This window comes from Dipteris shenzhenensis, chromosome 27 (assembly GCF_047967505.1).
Source record: "Dipteris shenzhenensis isolate YYH24624 ecotype China chromosome 27, Dip_SZ_1.0, whole genome shotgun sequence".
In the NCBI taxonomy this organism is placed as follows: domain Eukaryota; kingdom Viridiplantae; phylum Streptophyta; class Polypodiopsida; order Gleicheniales; family Dipteridaceae; genus Dipteris; species Dipteris shenzhenensis.
Window position 1 is genome coordinate 31,095,493 of NC_141622.1, and position 27,551 is coordinate 31,123,043.

General features: G+C 45.4%; 1 protein-coding gene across 6 annotated transcripts in view; it reads right to left on the bottom strand.

Moving 5' to 3' along the window:
- Positions 1-27,551, bottom strand: part of FAC1 (AMP deaminase, putative / myoadenylate deaminase) — a 55,581-nt gene that overhangs the window by 22,226 nt on the left and 5,804 nt on the right. For all 6 annotated transcript variants that reach the window (XM_087398054.1, XM_087398052.1, XM_087398056.1 and 3 more), the window contains exons 5-6: positions 22,372-22,550; positions 22,009-22,060 (exon numbers count right to left, since the gene is read on the bottom strand). In XM_087398054.1, the coding sequence (XP_087254180.1) occupies positions 22,009-22,060; positions 22,372-22,550 (231 nt within the window). The remainder of the gene's footprint in view (positions 1-22,008; positions 22,061-22,371; positions 22,551-27,551) is intronic.

Here is a 27,551-nt window from a genome sequence, read left to right on the forward strand (position 1 = left end):
AAAAGGCCTTGCTGTTGTACACACACTTATAATGAATCTAGATTTCATACACACTTATAAAAGGCTTGATGTTGTACATAAACCCACTTATAAATGAATCTGGATTTCGTACAGCTGAGGCCCTTACTCAATTTAAACTCAACAAGGAGTTTTCCATTCTATCCATGTGCAGGCCGTCACATGCCACTGTCAGCCCATGACTCATTCTTGACCAAGTCAAAAGATGTTAACTCTTTTTGGTCTCTGTTCTCTGGATTGCCTAGCCTAGCCTAGCATCCTGCTATACTAAGCTAGAGTGAGGATGTCCTTTGCTTCATTTGGTATCAGAGCCAATAAACCATGGGAAATTTGTGGGAAATTCTTATCATTTTCATTTGAAATTTGGAGCATGTCATCTTGAGTCTATGGTACACATGTATGCAAAATTTTGACGTGCTAGAAAGTTAATCCAATCACGAGATGCCACGTATACTCTCATAACTGATATTGCTACAATAGCATATAGCCTTTGCAGATCATATACCTTGACCCATACCACCAAGATTAACCATCTAGGTGAATTTGTTAAGCACCAATTATCTAGATATGCCTTTTACTATGCTGCCTCCAATACAAGGCTTACCCAAAACTCTCAAGATTTGCCAGGAGCAAGCATAGATACTGTAAACTCACACTAGATTCCACACGTAGAGAAACTTCAGACAAGTCTTTCCAATACTTTGATCAACTTTTCTTTCAGCTATGAGCAATCACACTATGTAGCCATAAGTGACCAGCTTTACATAATACTTGCCATATGATTCTGAAGAATAAACAGTCTTCATTTTGAAGCTGTTCTGCTCATTTTGGAGCTGTTGGCCGTCTACTGGTTGCATCAGTATTTAAGCTTCTGCCTCAGTTTTGAGGTCGATTTCAGCTCCGTCTTGCTGTTTCAATCAGGTCGGAGCAGTTCAGCACTGTTTTCTTGGGCTTGGAGCCTGGCTGTCACCTCTGGGAGCTGTTTTTGGTGCTGCTGCATCTGGTTTTTGAGCTTCTCCTGCATGGACTGTTTTGTTGTAGCCAACTGTGGACAGATTTGACTTACTTAGTGCACAATTTTGCTGATCAAAAATCTGCAGCTGTTAAGGGTTAACTACAGTCAACTCTGCTGCCTTTTTTAATCGTCTATACACTCAGTTGCAGTATTGTGCAGGCAGCACATTTTGGCACTATGCTATCGACCTTGTGAGGTCAGAATCATACATTTGCACTTGCCTTAGTGCAGTCATTTGATTTAGTGGATTTCTTTCGGTTCTTTCATTTGAGCCTTAGCTGCAATGGCAAACAATGAACCTCTTTGGCATGCTTGCTCCTGAGACAAGCTCGACGGCACCACCAACCCCCATGCGGTCGCACATGATGTGTCATGTGTTGGTGGCCATTGTTGGAATATGGAAGCAAGAACTAGAACTAGAAACTAGAAATGAAATGACAAGACTGAAAGACTAGAAATACCTTGAGAAGAGTGTAGACAAGACACAAGCTAGACTAGTTGATTACAATGATGTGACCCATTGAATATATGGGTCAAAGTACAAGACATAAAGCAAGAGTGCTTATGGGATAATTGTAGAAGTGCCACATGGCACACACTATGGTACTAGACATAGACTTAGACAAATGTAGACTAGGAAATAGTACACTTAGTGTGCACTTATCTCCAACACCCTCCTTAAGTGGACACTAGGAGTAAGACAGAAAGACAAGACTAGAAGACAGTGTGAGGGGGAAGAGAAGTGGAAGAGAGCAAGGGAGTGAGAGAAAAAGAGAGTGACACTCTAGTGCGGGTGTGAAGAATGAAAAATGAGCCACACCACAAACTCACTTATGTTTTATTAGGATTAGGTTTACCCTATGACTGTCTTAGGACAGTCATAGGTGTCCTATCTTTTAAAGAAGGGTTGGCAATGTGCCTTTACCCCAACAACCTCCCACCTAAAGGCCAATGTGCCTAAAGGGGAGAAAAGAATAAAAAATTACAGCAATATACAGTTACTGTATACAAGACCATAAAATAAGAATGGTCTCATCCTAATCCCATGATGTGGCGGCAATGTGCAAACCGCTCTGTAGGCAAGCTCTTAGTGAGCAAATCTGCAGGATTATCATCAGTATGTACTTTCACAAGCTCAAGTCGCTTGTCTTCCAGTACCTCCCTGATGAAATGATATTTTACTTCTATGTGCTTGGTCTTCTGATGAAAGACCGGATTCTTTGCCAACATGATAGCACTCTGACTATCACAATGCAAAACTGGCATATCTCCTGTAATGCCCAAATCTCCCACCAGCCGAGTAAGCCATATTGCTTCCTTGCAAGCCTCAGTGGCAGCAACATATTCAGCTTCTGTGGTTGACAGTGCAACGCATTTCTGCAACCGAGACACCCATGATATAGCACCTCCTGCAAATGTGAAAATATAACCGGTAGTAGACTTCCGGTTATCCGCATTCCCTGCATAGTCTGAATCTGTAAAACCATGCACCAATGCATCCTGCTTACCATAGCATATGCACAAGTCTTTGGTACCCTTGAGATACCTCAAGACACCTTTCACTGCTTCCCAATGCCGCTTGCCTGGATTTGCCATATACCTGCTGATGACTCCCACCGCAAAAGCAATATCCGGACGAGTGGCAACCATGGCATACATCAAAGATCCAATTGCAGATGCATACGGAACCTTGGCCATTTCAGCCTTATCATCATCTGATCTGGGGCTGTCCTTACTGCTGAGTTTTAAATGTGGAGGCAACGGGGTACTAATGGACTTCCCCCCCTCCATTTTAAACCTCTGCAGTACTTTGTCAATATACTCTTTCTGTGACAGAAACAAAAGTCCCTTGAACCTGTCACGAGTAATACGCATGCCAAGAATATGATTTGCATCACCCAAGTCTTTCATGTCAAAAGACTTATGCAGTTGTTTCTTCAAAGCACTAATCTCATGCTGAGATTTACTGGCAATAAGCATGTCATCCACATATAGAATGAGTAGCATCAAACTGCCATCCTTTGCCCGTTTGGTGTACAAGCAATGATCGGTCTCACACCGATGATACCCTTGGGACTGCATGAAGGCATCAAACTTCTTGTACCATTCCCTTGGCGCCTGCTTGAGTCCATACAAGCTCCTCTTGAGCTTACACACAAGCTGTTCTTTCCCTTTAACAGCATATCCCTCTGGCTGACTCATATAGATCTCATCATGAAGATCTCCGTGAAGAAAGGCTGTCTTCACATCCATCTGACATAAATCCATGTCGTCATGAGCAACAAGAGCTAACACTGCTCTCAAAGTAGTCATCTTGACTACCGGGGAAAAAATCTCATCAAAGTCAATGCCCTTCTCCTGCTTAAATCCCTTGGCAACCAATCTGGCCTTATACCGAGGTAAAGCATTTGAATCCACTTTGACTTTGTAAACCCACTTGCATGGCAAAACCTTTCTGCCTGTAGGTAGCTGCACCAAGTCCCATGTATCATTCTGAAGTAGGGAGTCCATTTCTGACTGCATGGCTTTCTCCCACTTCTGTTTCTCTGCTCTTCCCATAGCTTCCTTGAAGCTGGAAGGCTCACCACAATCTGTCAGCATGATAAAATCAGCCACATTATTGGCTCCTGGAACAAACCTGGCAGGAGGCCGTTGTGCACGGGTGCTCCTCCTAACAAAATGTTCCGGATTAGGCTGCTGTCCAGCCTGTTCTTCATGCATGACGGGTGGCTGTACCACCATATCTGGCTGTTCTACAGCCCCATCTGTTGGCACATCCAGTGGTGCATCATTGGCAAAATTATCTGGCTGATTTTCAGCCTGTATACCCTGTTGAACAGGGTGATCTGCAGCAGCCTGCTGCTGCATATAAATGGGCATTCTTTGCTGTCCAACATCATCATAAATAACCCTCCTGTATTCCACAGGTTGCACGGGTTCCTTGTGTACACTATCTTCTTTAAAGATGACATCATTGCTGCGTATAATCTTCCGTTTAACGGGATCCCATAACCTGTACCCCATTTCACCTTCGTCACCATAACCCATAAAGATGCATCTGATAGACTTTGGATCCAGTTTGGTGCGTAGTTCTTTGCGTACATGAGCAAAGCACTCGCAGCCAAATACACGTAAGTGCTTATATGAGGGTGGCTTGCCAGATCACACCTCCTCTGGCACTTTCAACTCCAAAGCCTTGTTTGGCGACCTGTTAATAATGTGAACTGCTGTTTGCACGGCTTCTGCCCAAAAGCCATGGGGTAATGCAGCATAAGACAACATACATCGAACCTTCTCCTGAATAGTTCGATTCATCCGCTCACTTGCACCATTTTGAGATGCATTATGAGGGGCTGTGAGTTCCTGTTTAATGCCCTTAGCTTGGCAAAACTGCACAAAAGCATGTGACACATACTCACCCCCATTATCGGATCTGAGGCATTTCAGCCTACGACCTGTCCGATTCTCAACCTGAGCGACAAACTTCTTGAAAGCATCTAAGGCATCTCCCTTATGCTTCAAGAAATAGACCCACACCTTACGTGTGGCATCATCAATGAAAGTAATAAAATATTTTGCACCCCCTAGTGATAACTGTGGCATCTCACACAAGTCAGTGTGCACTAGATCAAGTGGTGCTCTATTCTGGGGAGTTCTCCTCTTATGAGGAGTCACAGAATGCTTGCCAAAAATACAATGATCACAAGTAGGCAAATCTGAAAAAGAGAGAGGCGGCAGATAACCCAAACGTGACAGTTCTTGCATTCCCTTAACAGACATGTGTCCCAACCGGCTATGCCACAATGAAACCTTTGGCAGCCGGTTATGGCAACAACATGATTACCCACACTGGAAACATAAAGAGGGTACAAGGTATCACTCTTAAAACCCTCAGCCACTATAGTATGGCCATCAGTAATCACCCATTTGGAATCCCCAAATGTGGTGTGGTAACCACTGTCATCTAATAAGCCAGTGCTAATCAGATTTTTCTTGATTTGCGGCACATGGCGAACACCATCAAGCATAAATGACTGTCCATCAGGAAATACTATCTGTATACTGCCAATCCCTGCAATCTGACATGCATAGTTGTTCCCAAGATGAACAACTCCATGAGTACCTGTGTAGGAAGTAAACCACTCCCTATGAGGAGTAACATGAAAAGAGGCACCTGAATCCAAGAGCCAGGTGTGCATGTCATGGCCATCAATAACCAAAGCATGTGCTATTACAGCAGAAGAGCATAAAACATCATGTATGTCACTGTCACTGTCCTCTGCTGCAACATTCACTGCATCCAAGTCATCTGCCTTGGCCTTGCCTTTGCCTTTGCTTGCATTTCCTGCATCCTTTGTTTCAGCCTTCTTGGCTTTCTGATCCCGTATGAACTTGAAGCACTTCGACTTCACATGTCCCTTCTTGCCACAATAAAAGCATTCAATGTCCTTTTTGCCACGGGACTGACTGCGGGATTTGGACTTACTAGCAGATCTCCCCTTCTGCTGAGTCCTGCCTCTGTCCTGTACCTGCAAAGCATTTGAAGACTTGCTGCCCGCATTATTCTTCCTGCTCATCTCCTCCATAAGGAGAGAGCTCTCTACATCAGCATAAATAAGAGTGGCATTCGAGTTTGACAGGGTGGTCTTGAAAGTGTCCCAACTCTCAGGGAGGGTACACAGCAAGAAAGTAGCCTTGAACTCCTTATCAAGGTTCAACCCCTGTGCAATCAGCTGTGTAAAGATAGCATTGAACTCACTCAAGTGTGAGGTCATAGCTGTACCTTCCTTCATGCGAAGATCGACCAGCTTCTTCAGCCAATAAACCTTACTGGCTGAGCTCTTTTGGGCATACAATTCTTCTAGTCTTTGCCATAGACCATAAGAGGTCTTTTCAGCCTGTACATTGAACACAAGAGTGTCTGAACAAGTGCTTAACAGTGCACAATCATCTGACAAAACCACCAACACTGCTGTAAACACTGCTGTACTGACTGTACTGTTCACTTCTCCCACCTCAGATGAGGTATTGCACTGAGTTAAATTGCAGAAACCACTTGACAAACACCTCAAAAAAAAACAGTAAATGACCCTTCAGTCTGTGACAAAACCTGCAACAGTAAATGGGATAAATCCCAAGCAATCACCCTTATACCAAGGGGAGAAAATGCATCTGAAGATCTCTGTCGGTAACCGAAGTGCTATCAAACAAAGTCTGAGCAAAAGCCCCTTGATCTGACACCTGAATCAAGTGGAGAACACCTCAACACTGAGGTAGCATGCAATATGAAATCTCTCTGACACTTGTACCTGACAATGTGCAATGCATAGACTGCCCCTGTGTACTTAGTAACAATACAAATCACAAAGTACAAACACCAAGAAGAAAATCTTTTGAGCACTGTCAACGATGGGCAGTTAGGGACCGAGTAAACTCGATGCGCCCTGACCAAGCGTGGCTCAACTGAGATTTTCAAAGTGCGTACAAAGAATGTGACCTGCAACAAATGTCACCAAATACACTGCGGAAACAAAGCAAATGTGTGCTCCCCGGCTACACACTGCCTCAAGGCATATACTGCAAACACATCCAGGCAAAAGCCCTTTGAAATGGTGACCCAAAACTGAGAATTGCACTCAGTAAATGCATAGAAGCTTCTGCAAAACAAGCATCTGACCTTCCTGAAAGACAAGTAACTGCGCAAACACCACCACTGTGGCACAAGTCACCTCAAGCGTGAGTGACACGAGAGTACCTGCTGTACCTCAACAAATGCACAGTATACAACTGAAATGCTTCAGGAATGTATCAGAAATGCTTCATGTACTGCGCGCACATGCACAAAACAGAGTGCTTCAGCACTATTTCTCTTCCAACAAAAAAATGTCTGCTGTACTTTTTAGTACCTGCAAAGTACCTGCTGTACTTCTGTCCCTGCAGAGTACCTGTGTACTATTGGTGCCTGTAGCAGGCACGCTTCCCCCCAAAAACGAGTCTGCAGCAGAAAATGTACCTGCGAGTGAACAAGACTGCCATACAAAATGCCAAGACTCCCGTACAAAGTTGTACGGCAGTCCGTACGGCTGTACGGACAGTCCGTACAACTGATGTATGAATGGCTGCACACAGCAGCTATGCTGCTGGTACTGCTGCAGCTTGACGACGCCCGCGCCCGCAACAAAGGCCTGCAGCCCTACGAAATGCGCTGCCTGAGGAGCTGCCATACGAAATGCGCTGCCCTTGTAGCTGACCTGCGAAATGCGCCGCCCTAGGGGCTGACCTGCGAAATGCGCCGCCCTAGGAGCTGAGAAAAACGCCCAGCTGCCGTACGAAATGCGCCGCGCAGGCCGCCTTCACTCCTTGACGCCGCCTTCTCGTCGCGCACGCCGTGCAGCCCTGATCTGCTGCGCCAGATCCGTCCGTACAACCGTACGGACGACGTACGGCCGTACGGCTCTGTCCGTACGTCCGTACGGTAGACTAGGGTGAGGAAAAATAGGGAAGCAAGGGAAGCTCAGGTAGGCTCTGATACCAGTTGTGAGGGGGAAGAGAAGTGGAAGAGAGCAAGGGAGTGAGAGAAAAAGAGAGTGACACTCTAGTTCGGGTGTGAAGAATGAAAAATGAGCCACACCACAAACTCACTTATGTTTTATTATGACTGTCTTAGGACAGTCATAGGTGTCCTATCTTTTAAAGAAGGGTTGGCAATGTGCCTTTACCCCAACAGACAGACTGATAGACTGAGAGACAAGATAGAAAACATGACAGACAAATGATCCTGAGACACCCCTCCTCAAGTGATATCCTCATATGGGTCCACAAGGGTAAGGACAAGATGGATCTAAGAGGCCCTGGGCCATTCTCTTAAGTCAAGGTGATGAGGTATCAGCCACCACCATCGGTTGGTCAGAAGGTAAACGTAGACTAGTTGGCATTATTGTTGGTACTTAGGAGGCTACCATGGAGTTTCAAGAGCTTTGTTATGACGACTGACTCTCTGTCTTGACAGCAGAGTGCTGTGCAGATCTGGCGTGACAGCAGATCTGGTGCTCAGATCTGTGGCTGAGCTGCACAGATCTGAAGCGCAGATCTGGCGCAGAGATTTGGAGCAGGCGGAGCAGGCGTACACGCAGCAGATTCGCGCAGATCTGGAGCGCAATGGCAGGACAGAAAGAGGGCAGATCTCGGAGAAAAGGCGGCCAGCAGAAGCATAGAAGAGAGTGGTGCAGAGGTAGAGGTGCCACGAGAAGCTGAAGAGAGATGCCGGAGGGAGAGGTAAACTGAAAGGAGAAAACGAAGCTATGGCTGCAGCAGAGTAAGAGGAGAGGAGAGGGGATCTACATGCTATGATACCATGTTGGAATATGGAAGCAAGAACTAGAACTAGAAACTAGAAATGAAATGACAAGACTGAAAGACTAGAAATACCTTGAGAAGAGTGTAGACAAGACACAAGCTAGACTAGTTGATTACAATGATGTGACCCAAGACATAAAGCAAGAGTGCTTATGGGATAATTGTAGAAGTGCCACATGGCACACACTAAAGACTAGACTTAGACTTAGACAAATGTAGACTAGGAAATAGTACACTTAGTGTGCACTTATCTCGAACAGCCATGGCAAGTTTCGACGTGAGACCTCCTTCACAGCCACACGCCACTGCATGCACCTGTCACTATAGGCGGTGGTAATATTGTTGACTCTTCATCTTTTGTCATTCTTGGCCCCCGTGCCTACAACTCAAGAACACTCCAGATGGGATTGCAAAGATCCTCAAGCTCATTACTTGATTGCATTATCATTTAAGAGAACAATAATCCCTCACACCAGGTCTTGCAGGACTGCCAGAAATGCTTGTCATAAGTTAGCCTTTTTGTATCAGATACACAATGAAGCAAGGGTTGCATATTTGAGGAAGTAATAAGATGGCTTGAAGATGGATGAGGGGAAAATCATGGATGCCTATCTGACAAGTTCAAGGACTTTCAAGAGCAATTGATGAAGTGCTGGATAGTCAGATTGTGTCCATGACACTTGAGTGGACTGACTTACTCATATCAAGGGTTTGCAACCGTGTTGAGGTTGGTGGCCATGGGCAAACCCAACCATTATAACTTTGATCAGCTAGTCACTTTACTGTTGCAGGAACAGCATAGCCGTGCTAATCAGAATGCCTCTATTTCAGGTGATCAAACATTTTCTACCTACCATAAAGGCAATGCGAAAACAACAAAGCCTTACAGAAACCCTAAGTGCAATGGTGGTAGTAGCAAGACGTTGTTGGTTTCTTTGCATGATGCACCAAAGGGGGCACTATGACTTGTGTCAATAATGCATCTTATGCCCTGAAGCACATAGACCAAGTTGAACATACTACAGAATCAGGTGATCATGTTTCAGGATGTTTTGTATGTTCCAGGAATCAAAAAGAATCTCATATCCATTTCAGCTATAGAGTTATCTTTGATGGTTACCGTTGTGGTGTCTATGATTTCAGAAAATGGCAATACCATTCTTATCGCTAGAACATTGACTAGGGGGCCTATATAGACTTGATGCCCATGGCAAAGAGACAAACACTGCAGCACTTGAATAATAGGATTTTGTGGTTGCAGACACTCATTTGTGCAATGAGCGTTTTGGGCGTCTGAATTATGGCAGCCCCATCAAATTGCATTCACAGAATATGGTTGTTGACCTCCCTAGGATGCATTCATCGTCCAAACATCTTTGTGATTGGGAGAATGTGACGAGGTTTTCTTTCCCTAAAGATGGGAGTCTTGGTGCCGCTTGTAAGTTGCATTCGGTTCACAGTGATGTTTGGGACCCAATGCGGACAGCATCGATTGGGGGATATTCACACTTTGTTACTTCTGTAGAGGTTTTACCCGGCATACTTAGGTTTACCCATTGATATCCAAATCAGATGTCTTTGATTGCTTCAAGCAATTCCTTGCTATGGTTGAGAATGAAAGCAGACAAAAAGATTCTCACACTCTGCACTGATAGGAGGGTGGGGTGAGTATTTAGCATCTCGTGGTATCAAACATCTGTTAGAGCAAAACTACGCAGCAGAAGAGTCCCTAGATCCCAGGGGGGAAAAGGTTATGTAGCCCAAGGACTCACACAATGATATATATTAGAATCCAAAACTAACTTCCTTGACGTGTGCTCCCCATGTGTGTGAAGCTAGTAAATTGACAATGCACAGGAGAGATGTTGAACCAACAAAACTTATATTTCTGTCGAAGATGGACACAATACGAAATGAATGTCCAATGTCTCACCCTCTAGTAGAGTGCTATCTAGATGTGAAACCCCTGTACATAAACAACATTTGTTCTCCTACCTCCATGGCACTCCCAAAACGCTTGGCCTGTGTGCTTCCTATGAGCTTAGGTGGGCCTCGTTATCGTGCCCCACAAACATGCCTTCAAGCTGACCCTCTCGGGAAGCCCCAAGTAAGGCAGTGCTTGACCTAGATGCTTGACCCCCTTGCTGCTCCGAAACGCAACCATTAGTAATCCCAAGATCTGATCCATCCTCCTTGCTACCTTGGTAGACAGCCAAGTGATCAAGACTTTGTGAGCTCTTTGTCTTCTGCAATCATCCACCTCCCTTGCTCCTGAACTGGTCCTTGAGGCAAGCTATCTGCAGCTCCAACCTGCTCCAAAACTGGTTCTCCCAATGGATAAGAAAAAAGTAGCAGCCTTTGCAGTCTGTTAAAGCCAACTGTTGGTCTGTGTATCCTGCCCCTATGCAGCCCTACTTGGCCACGTGGCAGCCTTCCACTGGCCCAAGCAGATCTGCCATTTCCCAGTGTTAGAAATAAACCTATATAGAGGGCATCCCACAGCAGAAGACTTGAGAGCGTCCCAGGAACTACACACGGACGTGTTTACAAGGAATCTAAAACTCCATGTGTGTGTGTGCAAGCCAGTAAATAGACAGTGATCCAAAAGAGTTATATACCAACAAAAGATATAGTTCCGTCCTCAAAAGGACACAATACAAAAGAGAGACTCAGAGCCCCACCAAACCATGTTCATCTGACCTTACCAAAAGTTGTACTACTATCACCTTGGCACCTCAAGATCCCTGAGCCAACCTGGTCCTCACTGACCTTCTCTAGACTTAGTCACCGTGTGCCAATCCCCGCACCTTGCTGCCCTCAATGTCGGCCTAGGTGTGCAGCCCATCCTTCAGCCTCCTATAGACCTCCAGAAGTAGGCCCTGCTCTTGCTGATCTACTGCTCCAATCTGCTGGGCTGATTGCTGCTCTGGCGGATATGGAATGACACCCGAGTGCCTCCCTTTTGTAGGGGGGTCTCAATATAGCCGACTGGATAGGGGGATTTTGGCCGAACCAAACAGTTCCCCCCACCCAACTTCTTGGACTGTAAATACTCCCAGGTGGGGGCACAGGGGGCAAATACGTTGAGGGTTGGCTATCCCTGCTGGCCACGTGGCAGGCTGCCACTGGCCCTAGGCAGGCCTGCCCATACCCGACCTCTTTGGTCTTTTTCCCCCCAAAGCTGCTCCAAATCCTGCACAAACAAAGCCCTGCTGTTCCCCCTCCTGTCAGGCCTCTTCCAGCCCGCGATCCTGCTGTGACAGTTCCGTACATACTGACATGGACACCCAGACAGTTGCTGATGTTATCACTGCTGTCATCGCCTGTTTCCAGGCTCCATTCCCTGCACAATCAGGCCCTCTGTAATCATGGACAGCCTCTTGGCATAACTGTGCCAGATCTGCCCTCCAGAAGATGCACCATCTGCCAGGTACTTGTTTCTTTGTGCTGTCCACATGGCAGCCTGTTTGCTGCCCATGTGGCAGCCCTCTTCTCCAGCTCCATACAGGTCCGAACACATGCGCCCCGTGTCCTGGCCTGTCTTCCTGCCCAAAACCTTTGAAGAACTGCCACCTATCAGCTCCAGGTGTTCCACCCGTGTTCTCCTGCCCTGAATCCTCTATTCCAGCTCCCAACAAACACCTGCGAGCCCTCAATCCTCTACTCCAGCTCCGTATAGACACCTGTAAGCCACCCTGGATCCTCTACTCCAGCTCCATAGAAGAACTGCCGCCTATCAGCTCCAGGTGTTCCGCCCGTGTTCTCCTGCCCTGAATCCTCTATTCCAGCTCCGTACAAACACCTGCAAGCCCTGAATCCTCTACTCCAGCTCCGTATAGACACCTGCAAGCCCTCTACTCCAGCTCCATACAGATCCGTACACATGTGCCACATGTCCTGGCCTGTCTGGTCACCCCGAGCTGTCATGCCTTGCCCTATTTGCTCCAGAATGTCCATGCAGACTTGTTTGTGCCACTTCCAGGTAGAGAGATCCATGCACTGCTGCTGCTCCGACGTGGTCCATTAGGCAGGCAGAGTACACATCATGATTGTGCTGTCCAAATGGCAGCCTATGTGCTGCCCATGTGGCAGCCCCCTATCTTGTCTTTTCTGTGTTTATATGCTGCCCACATGGCAGCCCATCTGCTGCCCATGTGGCAGCCCTAAATATCTTGTCAGACCAGCCCATGTGGCATCCAACAATTCCTGGCCCACCTCTCCCCACGCTCTCCTCATATTGGGGGCTTACAAATGGGGAGGTGACCACTTAATCTCCAACACCCCTTTTCACCGGCACATTGTGGGCCAATCCCAACCCGTTAATGTAGATACTCCATCAGCTCCCATGACGAAGCTTGGAGTCATTGTCGATCCCCGGTCTAGATCCCCGGTCTTTCAACAAGCTCCTGCTCCTCCAGGTCCACCACTAAAGAACCATCCTGGTACACAAATCCAGCACACTCTATCCCCCTGATAGTGTCCCTGTCTCCACCAACAAGGCTTCAATAGATCCACCATCTTCACCTTCTGGAACCCTACTTCAGAGCTTTGAAGAGGCACCAAGTCTTCCGCCTCTAGCTTCCAGGAAGGCATACACCTTCCAATCTCTCATCACCTGAGAAAAGCAAAGCACAGAATCTGCCCAAAACAAGTTACCAAGACTCAAATGACTATACAAGAAATGCACATATCAGATCAAATGGAAGCACACTTAGCCACACTATGTAACTCCATAATGCCCCCTTCAATGTCACAACTACTATCTGACTCTAAATCCATAGATCCCTTTGAAGAATGCTCCCTCATGTTGGTGCTACCGCCAAGCACCTGGAGCAAACCAAGCACTCAATGCTGTCCTTCACCTTCACAAAGGTTTCTGACTCTTCTTCTGACCACATCTCAATGTCAACCATCCTAATTGATACATCGGGGTTTGCAAGCCTTACCTCAGTAACACATGGAGATGTCACCAAGAAAAGCTCTCCTATTACCACATGTGTTGACGTATTTTTTGTCTCTACATCCTGATCTTCTTCTTCTTATCTACCTTCTTCTGCAGTCCTCCACAAAATGTCATGTCATATCCCAATACAAGCACTTCTTCTTTTCTCCTTATTCTCATCATCAGAAGCACCTCCATCCTTATTAGATTTGACATCCTTCTTCTTGGGCTTGGCATTGCTAGGCTTGCCCTCTCCTATGCCCCTATTCTTGGCATGAAAGGCCTTGTCATGACTAGATCCTTCGTACTTCAGTTCCCGAGTCTCCTCCTATAGAAGCAATGGAGCAAGTTCCTCAAATGTCACTGGCACCACCCTCTGTCCTGCTATCATTGTCGCGACAAAGCTTTTGTAGCTCCTGGGAAGCATGCCAAGAAAAAGCCTAGCCATTCTCGCCAAATCTATTGCTTGATCAATTGTTGAAAGTTTGTTCCCTGTCAATCTTCATCTTCATGATGTGGTCATGAACCATGTCTCCTTCCTCCATGCTCATGCTATATAGCTCCATCTCGAGGTTGAGAATCCTCGCATCGTTATTCACCTCGTATATTCCCTTCAATATGGTCCACACGGCAAAGGAAGTGTCCGTCATCTGAATGTGAGAAAGAACTGTTGAGAGGTCACGCTCAACATCATGTGATCATGTGTGCATAGCACCATCACGTGATTATATGTGCATAGCACTAACCTTATAGAGTGCTATAAAGGAAAGGGTTAGATCCCCTAACCCTAATCCTAAAAGGGTTTGTATATATTCTATTTTCTCAACTAATTCTAGTGTACAGTTAGTCATTTGTGGTGTGCTCTCTAGCTGTGCCCTCTCTCCTCATCTCCACTCTTCTCCTCTCCCCTCTTCATATTTTGTCATGGTATCAGAGCTCCCTTGTCTTCCGCTGAGACATTGAGTTTCTTGAGAGTGTGAGAGAGATTGTGAGATTAAGAGTTCTCTTGAGTGACTGTGAGATCCTTCCCTTCACTTCCGTTGAGAGAAAATTCCGTCCATTTGGTGAGATATTTCCGTTCATCTCCTTCAAGAGTTTGTGAGAGATTTGATTCTTCTTCTTAAGAGAAAAGAGAGTTTCCAGAGACTATTGAGAGTCTTGTGAGAGCTTCTTGTGAGAGAGAGGTATTCTTATTAACAGAAATCTCTCTATTCTTATTTTCTGAGAGAGAAAAGATCTCAGCTCTTGTATGCAACAACGAGATATCTCAGCTCTTCTCAGGATAGACTTGCACATCACCGAGAAGAGGATCTTCGTACGTGGCCATGATGACATTTGCATTTTCGATAACCTTCTGGAAGGTTTGATAAGCCTCTTCACCCTCGACCTGAAGCTCAAGGAAGCAACGATTCATCTTGTTCACTGGCAGCAGTGACCTCGGAGGAAAAATCAACATGTCCAGGTGAATCAATGAGATTGATCAAGTAGTCGTCGTCGTCTCTCTCGCCGAGATATGCCTTCAAAGAAGCATCCGTCATCTCGTAATATTTTGTCATGGTAGCTTGCGAAGTCTTTTGTTGTGTGTGCGAGGTGTTCTGTTGTTGCTGATAAGACTCGTGAGTAGAAGCTTCATCAACAAAGCTATGATCTATAGTTGCAGAGCTCACCTTCCGCCATAGCCACAGCGCCGCTCTCATCAACGACTGACTCACGGGCTTACCGACTCCAGCGCTACCGAATCCAAGCTGCTCCAGTCCATTGCCAAAGAATCGACTACTTAGGCTTCCCTACAACGAGGGCTCCATCGCCTTCTCCAGTGCATACAAGCCTCCTAAAACTCCTCGCAATTGCCAGCTAGCCGAGCTAAGCCCACGGCTCACGATAGCTCCTTCGCCATCATCAACGGACCCTGCAAACTCCAACGAAGCTTCACGACAGCCGCCGTCGCCAACGACTCCAAGCTTCCATCGCCAGAGCTCTAGACAGCCAACTTTAATCCGTTTGGTGACCTCAGCGATCTCCATTGGTGCTCCAACTCAAAATTCCGTCGATTCCATCGATTTTCTATCGCTGTTTTTGAGCTCCGTCGACTCACAGATTTTCTCTGCAATCCAAGGTTTTCCAACCTTGGAAAAAGACACGTGGCAAGAACCTTATCCCCTTGGGCTTGGTCATGAAGATGCCACATCATCTTATTTGGTTACGTTAACTCGGGTATCGTAACCCTGGTTAGAGAGTGGATAAGGTTGGTTAACTTAACCACAGGTCAAGTTTACCATAGGTCATTGAACCATGGTTAAACTACCTTAACTCAATCCTTATCTGCCACGTCACCATCGGAGCCACATCATCACCCTATCCTACTGCCACGTCATCAGCCACGTCTCATCTGCTAAGTTAGACAACTCCAATTACGGTACATGGAAATACCGAATGGAGACCATTCTTGTGCTTCAGGACAAATGGGAGTATGTCGATGGATCTATACCTAGACCATTGGCCAATCCAGCCACCAGTAGCTCTGCTCCATCTGTTGTCACAGCACCAGCAACGGGATCTACATCGGGATCTACATCTACACAAACAGTTTCCACACCAATAGCAGATCCTGCCATTGCCCGAGCTCAAGCAGAATGGGATAAGAAAGACAAGTATGCCTATCACCTGATCAAGCAGAATGTGCAAGATGTCATGCTAGGACAGCTCAACACAGTCAAGACATCAAAAGAAGCATGGGATATGTTCGCAGCTCTCTACGAGTCCAAGAACACATCCAGGATTCTCACCCTGAGAAACCAGATCAACCAAAGTTTCCGCAACAGCAGTGAAACCGGTCATGCTTATGTACTCCGCATCAAAGACTACAACAATCAACTTGCAGCAGCAGGAGAGACTATGAATCCCGCAGAAATGGTTCAAGTAATCCTGAATGGACTAGGAGAAGGATATGAGAATCTAGTCCAGAGTATTGCCATCCAACGGCAAATTCCAACACTGGAAGAACTTCAGTCAGTTCTACTTGGAGAAGAACTCAGGACTCAGGCCATTCAAGCACGTAAAGGTCATTCTAATGATCAGGCATTCACAGCTTCAGACAGAAGCAGAGGCAAAGGCAGAAACAGAGGTAGATCATATCAGAAAAGTGGTCATCATCAACAAAGTCAAAATCGGCATCAGCATCAGCATCATCCTCAGCAACATCAGAATCAGCAAAGAGGAAATCATTCCAACCGAGGAAGATTTCAAGGACGAGGGAATGCATCCACCAATGTGTCAAACGTTCAATGCAACTATTGTCACAAGTTTGGACACTATGAAAGAGATTGCCGCAAGAAGCAGTATGACCAAGGCGGTCAATCCAGCAGTAATCGAGGGAATTCCCGAGGAAGAGGAAATCATCGTGGTGGACATTCTAGTCACAGTCATTTTGCAAATGAACATGGAAATATGTTTCTTGCAAGTGAGGAATTGCATCAGACTGATACAATGCACCTGGACACTGATTTCAATCCCAAAGAGGATTTCAGCTATCAAGTCGACCAAGTGGAACAAGATCCTTGGTACATCGACAGCGGTGCATCATCTCATATGACAAATCATCAGGAATGGTTCACAGAAATGAAGCCATTAGAAGGACAAAAGAATGTCATCTACACAGCAGACAATACACCGAATCCGGTTCAAGGGACAGGGGTTATCCCTATGAACAATTTCACTGGTACAAAAGGATTAGTCAAAGATGTGCTCTATGTTCCGAAGCTCAGCAAGAACCTTTTGTCAGTAGGTCAAATGACGGAACACAACTATAAAGTCATCTTCGACGGTGATGAATGCACTATCAGAGACAAATCCAAAAGAGGTCAGCTAGTAGCAAAAGGTGTCAAGGAAGGACGCTTATACAGGATGCTAGCTACAGTACCAGATAAGCATGCCATGTCAGCTCAAATGCAACAGATGCCACTATCTGCAAAATGGCACAAGAGATATGGTCATGTCAACTTCAAGTACTTGTTAGATCTAAGGAATCAGAATATGGCAATTGGGATTCCGAAGCTACAGTTTCTTGGAAAGGTTTGTGAAGCATGCTGCTTCGGCAAACAAAAGCGAACCAACTTTGTCAGAAGTACCTCTTGTGCACGAGGTATTCTTGATTTGATTCATACAGATGTATGGAGTTATGCCCAGACCCGCAGCATCAATGGTTCACTTTATTACTTGACCTTCATCGACGACTACAGCAGCTATTGTTGGGTCTACTTTCTGAAAGAGAAATCTGAAGTGTTTGCCAGATTTCAAGAATTCAAAGCCATGGTAGAAAACCAAACAGGCAGAAAGATTAAGGTCATGAGATCAGACAGAGGAGGTGAATACATGTCTTCAGCATTCATGAACTTTTGCAAAAATCACGGCATTCGAAGACAATTCACATGTGCAGATACTCCTCAGCAAAATGCAAGAGCTGAAAGGAAGAATGGGACTTTAGCAGACAGTGCTAGAGCAATGCTTAGTGAAAAGCATCTTCCGAATCAGTATTGGGCAGAAGCAATAGCTACAGCTAACTATTTGCTTAATCGGCTTCCTACCAAACCGATACAAGGTATGACTCCTTATGAAGCATTCACTGGACACAAGCCACGCATTGGGCATCTCCGCATATTTGGTTGCATAGCATATGCCCACATACATGATGATCATCGCAGGAAATTGGATGCGAAGTCACGCAAATGCATCATGGTTGGCTATAGTGAAGAAAGCAAAGCATACAAATTGTATGATCCCATCAACCGCAAAGTCATTATCTCCAGAGATGTAATCTTCGATGAGGAATCAGAATGGAAAACCTCACCTACACAGGAGATAGAAGCATCGACTTCACAGTCATCTACAGAACAGGTTGATGAAGAAGAGCAAGAATTGCCAGCAACACCCCAAGCAGCGCCACAGCAGCTCAGACGGTCTACTAGGGAAAGCAGACCACCAGCCAGATTGACATATGCTCAGAAAGGCAAAGCAATTCAGGTGGAAACCACCAACTATGCTCTTATGACTACCATCATGGCTACAGAAGAGCCAGTGTACTTCGAAGACGCAGTAGATAAGCCAGAATGGCAAACTGCAATGAATGAAGAAATGGATGCTTTGTATAAAAATAACACTTGGGAATTATGCGACCTTCCACCAGGAAAGAAGGCCATAGCCAACAAATGGGTATACAAAGTGAAGTACAATCCAGATGGCAGTATTCAGAGATACAAAGCCAGATTAGTTGCAAAAGGATTTGCACAACAATATGGCCAAGATTATGATGAGACTTATGCTCCAGTAGCAAAGATGGATTCCATACGGTTCTTGATATCACTAGCGACACTCAGTAAATGGAATGTGTATCAGCTCGATGTCAAGAATGCATTTCTCAATGGTTATCTAGACGAGGAAGTCTACATGCAACAACCAGCCGGTTATGTTGAACCAGGAAAGGAGAACAAGGTTTGCCATCTCAAGAAAAGTCTCTATGGCTTAAAGCAAGCACCCAGAAGTTGGTACAGCACAATTGATAAGTATTTTGCTGATCTGGGATACATGAAGTCCAATGCAGATCATACTCTCTACTACAAAGTTCAAGGGGAAGATATTACTATTGCACTTTTGTACGTAGATGATCTGATTGTGACAGGAAGCAAGGATAGCTTCATCAGAAAATTAAAACAAGACTTATCTGCAGAGTTCGACATGAAAGATCTTGGACTTATGCACTATTGTCTTGGAATTGAGTTCTGGAGAGATTCGGATAGCACATTCATGAGTCAGCTCAAGTATGTTGACAGTCTCCTGAAGAAGTTTCATATGGCAAATTGCAAGATTGCAGCCACTCCCATGGAACAGAGTTTGAAACTTACTAAAGATTCAGAAAAGCCTACAGTCAATGACAGATACTACAGGCAACTCATTGGATCTCTTATATATCTGACAATCACACGGCCAGATATTTGTTATGCAGTAAGCTCACTAGCACAGTTTATGGCAAATCCAAAACAGTCTCACTGGAATGCAGCCAAAAGAGTCTTGAGATACATCAGAGGTATAAGACAGTTTGGGATAGAATACAGAGGAAGTCATCCACGGTTGCATGGATACTGTGACAGTGACTATGCCGGAGATCATGAGACCAGGAGATCGACACAGGGATATGCATTTTTCCTTGGTCAAGGTGCTATATCATGGTTGTCAAACAAACAGCCAACTGTTTCTTTGTCTTCGACTGAAGCAGAATATAGAGCACTCACTACAGGTGCATGTGAGGCTATATGGCTCAGAAGACTATTGTCAGAAACAGATTACTTTGATGAGTCATTGCCAACAACAATATACTGTGATAATCAATCGGCTCAAGCATTGGCCAAAAATCCAGTATATCACTCCAGGACAAAGCACATTGATGTCAGAAAGCACTTCATCAGAGAAAGAGTGTTACTTGGTGACATCACACTGCAGCATTGTGATAGCAAAGAAAATGTTGCAGACATCTTTACCAAACCACTCGGTAAAGAGCTATTCGAGAAACACCGACTAGCTCTTGGTTTGATGCAGAGGAAGGACATTCCCATTAAAGGGGTGTGATGGAATGTAATGCTCAGTCCTTCTTCGATTCCCCAGAATCATCATCTTGAGGGAAGGCCTACTTCATGATGTTGATCTTGAGGGAAGGTGTTGAGAGTTCACGCTCAACATCATGTGATCATGTGTGCATAGCACCATCACGTGATTATATGTGCATAGCACTAACCTTATAGAGTGCTATAAAGGAAAGGGTTAGATCCCCTAACCCTAACCCTAAAAGGGTTTGTATATATTCTATTTTTTCAACTAATTCTAGTGTACAGTTAGTCATTTGTGGTGTGCTCTCTAGCTGTGCCCTCTCTCCTCATCTCCACTCTTCTCCTCTCCCCTCTTCATATTTTGTCAAGAACCAAATCCACAATGATGCCAATGGTAATGGCCAAGCCTTCCACATCATACTACAACCGATCCTTCACTACTACTACATCCGTAGGTGCCATTACCGCCGCCGCTGTTGTAGTGGCCATGTCATAGTGGACTTGGGCATTAACTCCACTCTTGTCACAATGTCTCAACACGAAATGGCTCCAAACTTTCATCTTCCAGAGGGGGCAATTTGTCCCATCCAACTAGGGCAATTTGTCCCATCCAACTGGGGTAATTTGTCCCATCCAACTTGCTCGTCTCTCCAAAAATAGGAATAGGAAATCTTACAACCATGGCAATGAGCTGAAAGAGAGAAAGATAGAAAGTGTCTAAATCTGGGTCACGCTCCTTCTCGCAAGGGCGCTGGTCATTTAGAAGTAGAAGATGATTCCCTCAAGCTTTGAATCAAGGTTGTCCTTTCCAAGGTCCAAGGGCCTTCAACATTCATCACTACGAACTTCTCACAGGACTCTGATAAGTAGAAGAGTCCCTTACATAGATCCCAGAGTGAAAGGATTTTGTAGCCCAAGAACTCACACATTGGTATATATTGGAATCCAAAACTTCCTTCCTTAATGTGTACTTAGCATTGTGTACTTAGCATATATGTGCAGCAAGTAAATGGACAATGCACAAGAGAGATGGAAAACCAACAAAATTTATATTTTCGTCCAAGATGGACACAACACAAAACGAATGTCTAGTGTCTCACCCTCTAGTAGTAAAGTGCTTTCTAGATGTGAACCCTTGTACATAAACAACACTTGTTCTCCTACCTCCATGGCACTCCCAAAACACTTGGTCTGCGTGCTTCCTATGAGCTTAGGCGAGCCTCGTTTTCATGTTCCGTAAGCACGCCTTCAAGCTGACCCTCCCAGACAGCCCCAAGTAAGGTAGTGCTTGACTTGGATGCTTGACATAGGCTTGTAACTTCAATTCAATTGTACTTCTGCTGTAATCGACTCTCAGTTCAGCTGCAGCTCTTGCTTCCTTGCACTCGCAATTCTGCTCCCTTGCTTCCACCCAACCCTACACTTGTGTGTCCCTAGATAGTGCCACATACCACCATAGGTCACATTGTTCGTTACTTATCTAGCTTTAAGCATCACTAACCTTTTGTAGAATCCCAAAAAACATGTTCACAAGGTTACGCGAAATCCACTCTACACTTCTTATGAATCAAAGATCTATTTCTAGATCCTAGAAACCAGGTTTTTATTTTGCCTTCTCTCTTCCTTTAAAGAATAATTAGGCTGCCCAAATCTAAATAATACTCATTTAGGAACCAGCCTTTGGAGAGATAGGCATGTAAGGGTGGTATGTCCATCCTGACATGAGTACTACCTTTGACACACAAGTAGAAATGTGTGTTATCATCACCCACCGGACACTGTCACACTAGATGCATGAAAGTAATTCATTAAGTCCATACGCCAAATATTAATGTCCAACATATAAAAGTAACCTGAAAAACTAAACTTCTACATGGCAAAGATTTCAAATCCCTTGGAAATCATAGATGTGTTGTGGATATGATGAATTCCAAATGTAATCCTTAGTGAGTCCTCAATAAATGAGGTTTTAAACAGAGCACATTCACTAACAACCTATAGCACCTAGGTTGATCTTTTAGAAAGTGGAATTAGACCTTATTTCAGAAGGGGACTTAAAGTCAAGGCAAACATCTTCGTACCTTCTTCATCTGCAAATACATGTACAACTCCATCTATCATTCGATACACGTGCTGCAGGCCCCAAAAATTTTAGTAAAGTTTGAGAGATCAATCTCTATACTATTGCTACATGCAGATTTATGAGTCAACCAAACAGACACTTCAATCCCATTACCATAATGGTAAAGAAAGAGCGTATACAATCTCATCTACTGGCTAATTCAATCAACCAGCCCGAACGCACAGTGTACCACAAGCACTATAAATATATTTCGTGCCAGAACTTTCATAAAAGCCAACTAACAATGTGTACAATTAAATACAAATATCATTTCAACCCAAATAGTGGATGTATAAACCCAAATCCAATGGACAATACTCACTTTGGACGCTGGTTCTTGCTCATAATGAAAGGGATCTGGATTGGGCTTGGGAGTACTTGGATCTGTTATCTCCTCTTTGTACCAAGGTGCCATGTTCTCCCTGAAAACATATTTTTGACGGAGGGCAAGACATTCTTGCATCATTTTACATACCTCCTCCTCTTCCGCAGATGGAGCCTCTGCATTCACATCAATAGAGACAAAAGCATGTCAAACGTTTGGATCTATACCTAGTAACTTTTTGGCCTTCTGAGAGATATAGTAGCAAAAGAAATAGCCTAGGGCTAGTTGGCAAACATAAACTACTCCAAAACATTAGACCGTGAGAATGTCCCAACATTGCAAACTTTGTGAAAGTAGCACACTATTCGCCATCACCAAAGAACAAGATGCTAGTGTCACAGATAACAAACACGTATATCTAGATGAATCAAGAAACACGTCCAAACATATCCTTTGAAAACACAACAAACAGTGTCGTTTCTCACGACAGTCACTCACAAGGTTGAAAACCATAATTTCCATCACACATAGAAGGGACTAGCTACTATGACATTCCCGCCGAAGTTATTAGTGCCCAATGGTGGTTGTACACCACAATAAAAATCTCTCTCTCTCTCTCTCTCTCTCTCTCTCTCTCTCTCTCTCTCTCTCTCTGCCTGCTTGACTTCACCGATGACAGAGATCTCCATATATAGTCCCAGAGCTAGATGCAATTGAGCTCCGGATATTGAGGCCCCACAGGTGACAGGATATGGACGACATCTGGTTGATCCACGACCTGATCATTTATAATGGTCTTCAAAGATGGCCATCATCATGAGAACTCACCTGCTTCCCACATGGTGGTGGATCTAGTACAATGGTCTATCTACTAGGCCCACTAGATTTTGTCTCACGGATACACGACTTTGTCATACCCTCCCCCCCCCCACTTGGAGCTAACCACTCAAACTTGGCCTTCCATATCTCTACCACTATGCCAGACACAGGGAGACCCCCCCCTTGCACGCATCGAGATCCGCTTTGCTCGTGTCCTTGACCCAGTGTACATGAGTCACTTACCCAAAGCGCTCCCGGCTCTACTTGGGGATGATGTAGACCTCTCCAACGCCTCTAACACCCTTGTCTTTGCAATACATCATGCTGCTACCAGATTCATTTCCCACGACCCGACCCATGTGGGTCCAAGATGGGAAGATGCCCCAAAACCCCCGGTTCAATGGCGAGTGCACAAAGCCCACATGAAACAAGAGCGGGCCTTGGGTCATCTAACACCACCCGAGATAGAGGATATTTCAACGATTGACACGTCGTAAGAGGCAGGCCTTCCTCACACATAGGATGGACAAGATTGTCAGATCTTTTCGAGGAGACCCGACCACTGGATTGGGGTTTCTATCGAAGGACAAGCCACCTATTCCCATCACCGATCCAGATGTGTGGCACACGTATGCATGTTCTCTCTATGATGCCTAGATGCAGACACCACCGGATATGTCCTCTATGCCCAAGCCCACTACTTGCCACTTGTTCACCACACAGAATGTACGGGCAGCACTTCGCAGATTACACAATTGGAGAGCACAGGACCATGAGAGCCTACAAACCGAGCACTTTGCAAATGGACAGGAGGTCCTGGCTCTGGTCCTAGCATAGATGTTTAATTGGGTTGTGCGCCACGGTTTCCCACCTACTTGGAGCACTACCACTATTGTACCGATACACAAAGCCGGAGACCCTATGGAGACTGGGAACTACCGTACCCTCATGATCAGCCATACTCTGGTCAAGATTTATGGATCAGTCTTAGAGAGGGAGCTCAGTAGCCACACGGAAGCTCGAAGACAGCGGGCACTAGGATAGATAGGATTCCGTAGCCAACACTCTACTGTAGACCACATTTTCACTCTAAGGGCTATTATTGAGGAGGCGAGATCCAAACACCAGAAGGTCTACACATGCTTTGTAGACTTTCGGAAGGCTTTTGACACTGTCCCACAGTCCCGCATGATCAAGAGACTACATGAGCTACGGATTCCAGAGACACTGATGTGAGGCGTATTGAGACAAGGAGAGCAGCACATATACCCAGAGAGCAGCAGATCGGTGAAGCTGTTAAATCAAACTACAATTGTCACCTAGAGTCTAAGTATGATAAACATATAAGAAGAAATGATCAAGAAGATACAAAAGGACATGGGAGGAGGAGAAATAGTGAAGAAAGCACGAGAGAAGAGGGGAGAAGGAATAGGATTTTAGAAGGCAAAAGTGCATTAGTTTTGACCAAAAGGCCTATTGTTGCATGTTGCAGAGCTAGATGAAATCCAAGAAAATCCAAGGGCCAGGAGTGCTAAATTAAGAATTCTTGAGAAAAAGTGATTTTCGCTCCTGATGATATTAGCCTTCTCGAAAGTTTTCTCATTCTTAAAAATGTAGTGCTGTCAATCCTTCAAATCCACCCTCTACCTGGGGGGAAGAGAGAGAGAGCACACGAGACAGAGGAGCATTTTCTCTACACTTACCCAGCCTACTACGAGATCCAGAGGCGATACCATTGTCTTTATCAGGACGGGAATGGGTTCGGCCCACTATCGCGATTGGTCTGCATTGGGCTCTATCTACGTGAGATGCGCTGCCATAGGGAGACCTTGCTACAACAGATCAAGGAGCAGCAAGAGGGGACCACACCACAAGATACATAGGCTGACCAGACACAGCGGCATGTCACAGATTTCTGTGCGTTTGAGTCAACTCCAAGACACAGTGGGGTGGAGGAGGAGGAGCTAGCTGATATGTGGGCGGTATGGATTGCTAAGAGAGGATTGCAGAGGTTACCCGTGACACAGAGAGCAACTAGAGCACACTTGATTGAGGTCCGACCTGTCACAACTTTCCTCAGAGGAGATCGCCCGAGACGAGGGGTCACTCTGAACATAGCTCAGCGGGTTCAAAGATCAAGGAGACCACGCCCTCCTCTGCCACCACAGCATGAGACAGCCAAACAAACGCAGATCTGAGATATCTTCGCCACTCATAGATAAGCCACAACAGTGCCAGGTTTCGGATTTTGAGTTCTAGTTCCAGTTCCAGCTCTCTTCTTCCCACTTCAGATAGCACATGATATGACATGACATGACATGATATGATACGACGTGTTTTGTTTTCGACTTTTGCTTGAGCCATTGAGTTCTCTCTCTCTCTCTCTCTCTCTCTCTCTCTTTGTACAGCTGCCGCCGCCGTCCATACACTAGCAGAGCAGCCTTTTCGTCCAGGTTATCTAGAGCAGAGCAGAAGGGGAGATATCTAATACACCTCAAATTGGGCTGATCCCCTGGCCCAGTTTGAGGGGTTAGCTTCAGCTAAGGGGTCCATAGATTGCACATGCTACCATTATGGAGTCCCCCTCTTTCCCTAAGATGAAGTAGTTTGCCACCACACCAGTCAGCAAGCCCTTGTACTCTGATATTGCAGCCTCATCAACAACACCCAGCCCATATGCACTATACTTTAAGTAAAGGATTGGATCAAACCCGCAAGAGCAAATCTACTATCTACAGTTCAGCCAAGAAAGAGATGGCTATTATAGCCAACAACAAAATCAACAAAGCAGATCTTCATACAGAGGTAAAAGAGCAGGAAAACATAGCAAAAAATAAGAAATATTGTAAGTTGGGGGGGCTGCCAAAAGATTGTCTTGGCTGTCCGGTTGATGTTTTTACTGAGGGATACACAGAAGAAGAAAAGCTCACGTGTCTCAAGAAGAAGATACCACAGATAGAATGGGATAAAACTGACATCAGTTGTATCGCTCAGAAGGGAACACAAGTACAAGTTTATTTCACAGAGAGGGCAGGAAGAACCAAGATTCTCCGACAGATAAACAAGCTGAAAGGTACACAGATATGGATATCTGAGGAGCTCACTCCGACTCAGCTCAAACAAAGGAATGTTGAACTTGCTAAAGTGAAGGATGCACGCAAAGCTGGAAAATGGGGAGTCTGGACAAGCCTTGATCCGTGATTTCAAATCTAAACCCAAAGACTCTCAGTCTTAAACTGATGTTATTCAAGCCGTTTTTCTAAGATAGAATTGGTAGCTAGTTATGTATCTAAATAATTGGGACTGAGTTGCCTTGAGCACTCCCTCAACTCTCTGGATACCCAGATGTATTTGCAACTTTTTTTGTGTATACCTTGTCCCATAGACCCGTGAGGTCTCCCGCAGACGTTAATCTCTCTCTCTCTCACTCTCTCTCTCTCTCTCATCCTACCAGCCCCCTCCCTCCCCGTCCTGTCAGCCTCCTCCATCCCCGTCCCGCCAGCCGGCATGGCTACGTGCTCTCTGTGAGCCTTGGAAGTTGGCACCGTCGAGGCCCCTTGCTGCACCACCGTTGCTGCTTCACCATCGCCACAGCCCCCCGCCCGTGGGCACTTGCATCACCGAGCGGCAAAAAAGCTCTTGTAGCTCCTGGGAAGCATGCCAAGCAAAAGCCTAGGCATCCTCGGCGAATCCATTGAGTTGATCCCGCACCACCTTCATCTTGGTGATGTAGTCTAAAATCCCTTTAGTCCATGCTCACGCCATACAACTCCATCTTGAGGACAAGAATCCTCGCATTGTTATTTACCTCATACGTTTCCTTCAGGATGTTCCACACGGCAAAGGGAAGTGCCGCAGGAGAACCAAATCCATAATAATGATGCCACGCCCTCCACATCACACTACCTAATCTCTCATTGATGTTGGATCCACCCGTACTACAATGCGGTGGCTAGAGTCACGGTGGGCTGAGGCATTAGCTCTACGGACTACTGCACAGAGAGAGAATGCCTAGACAGCTTTGCAGTGGACACAAACAGTGGGAAATGCCTTAGCCTTGCCTGGGCAGATGGGTTCTAGATGCAATTTGAAGCCAAGAATTGGCTTGGACAGTGGATTTGCTAGTGAAGCAGAGTGCAAGGGAGTGAGCCCTTGTTGTAAAAGCACAAAGCATTTGGGACCAATCTGCGTCTTTTGCATTTGGTTTCCGAGCAGGGACACTCTAGCCTCCCTTTAAGTGTTTTCGAAGGTTGTTTTTCAGCGGTATTTAGCTAATGGAAGTGGCTGGAAATGTTGTATGGATGCTAAGATAGTTAAAGTTACCGCCCTTTAGTTTACTGAAGGCCAGTTTCAGTGAC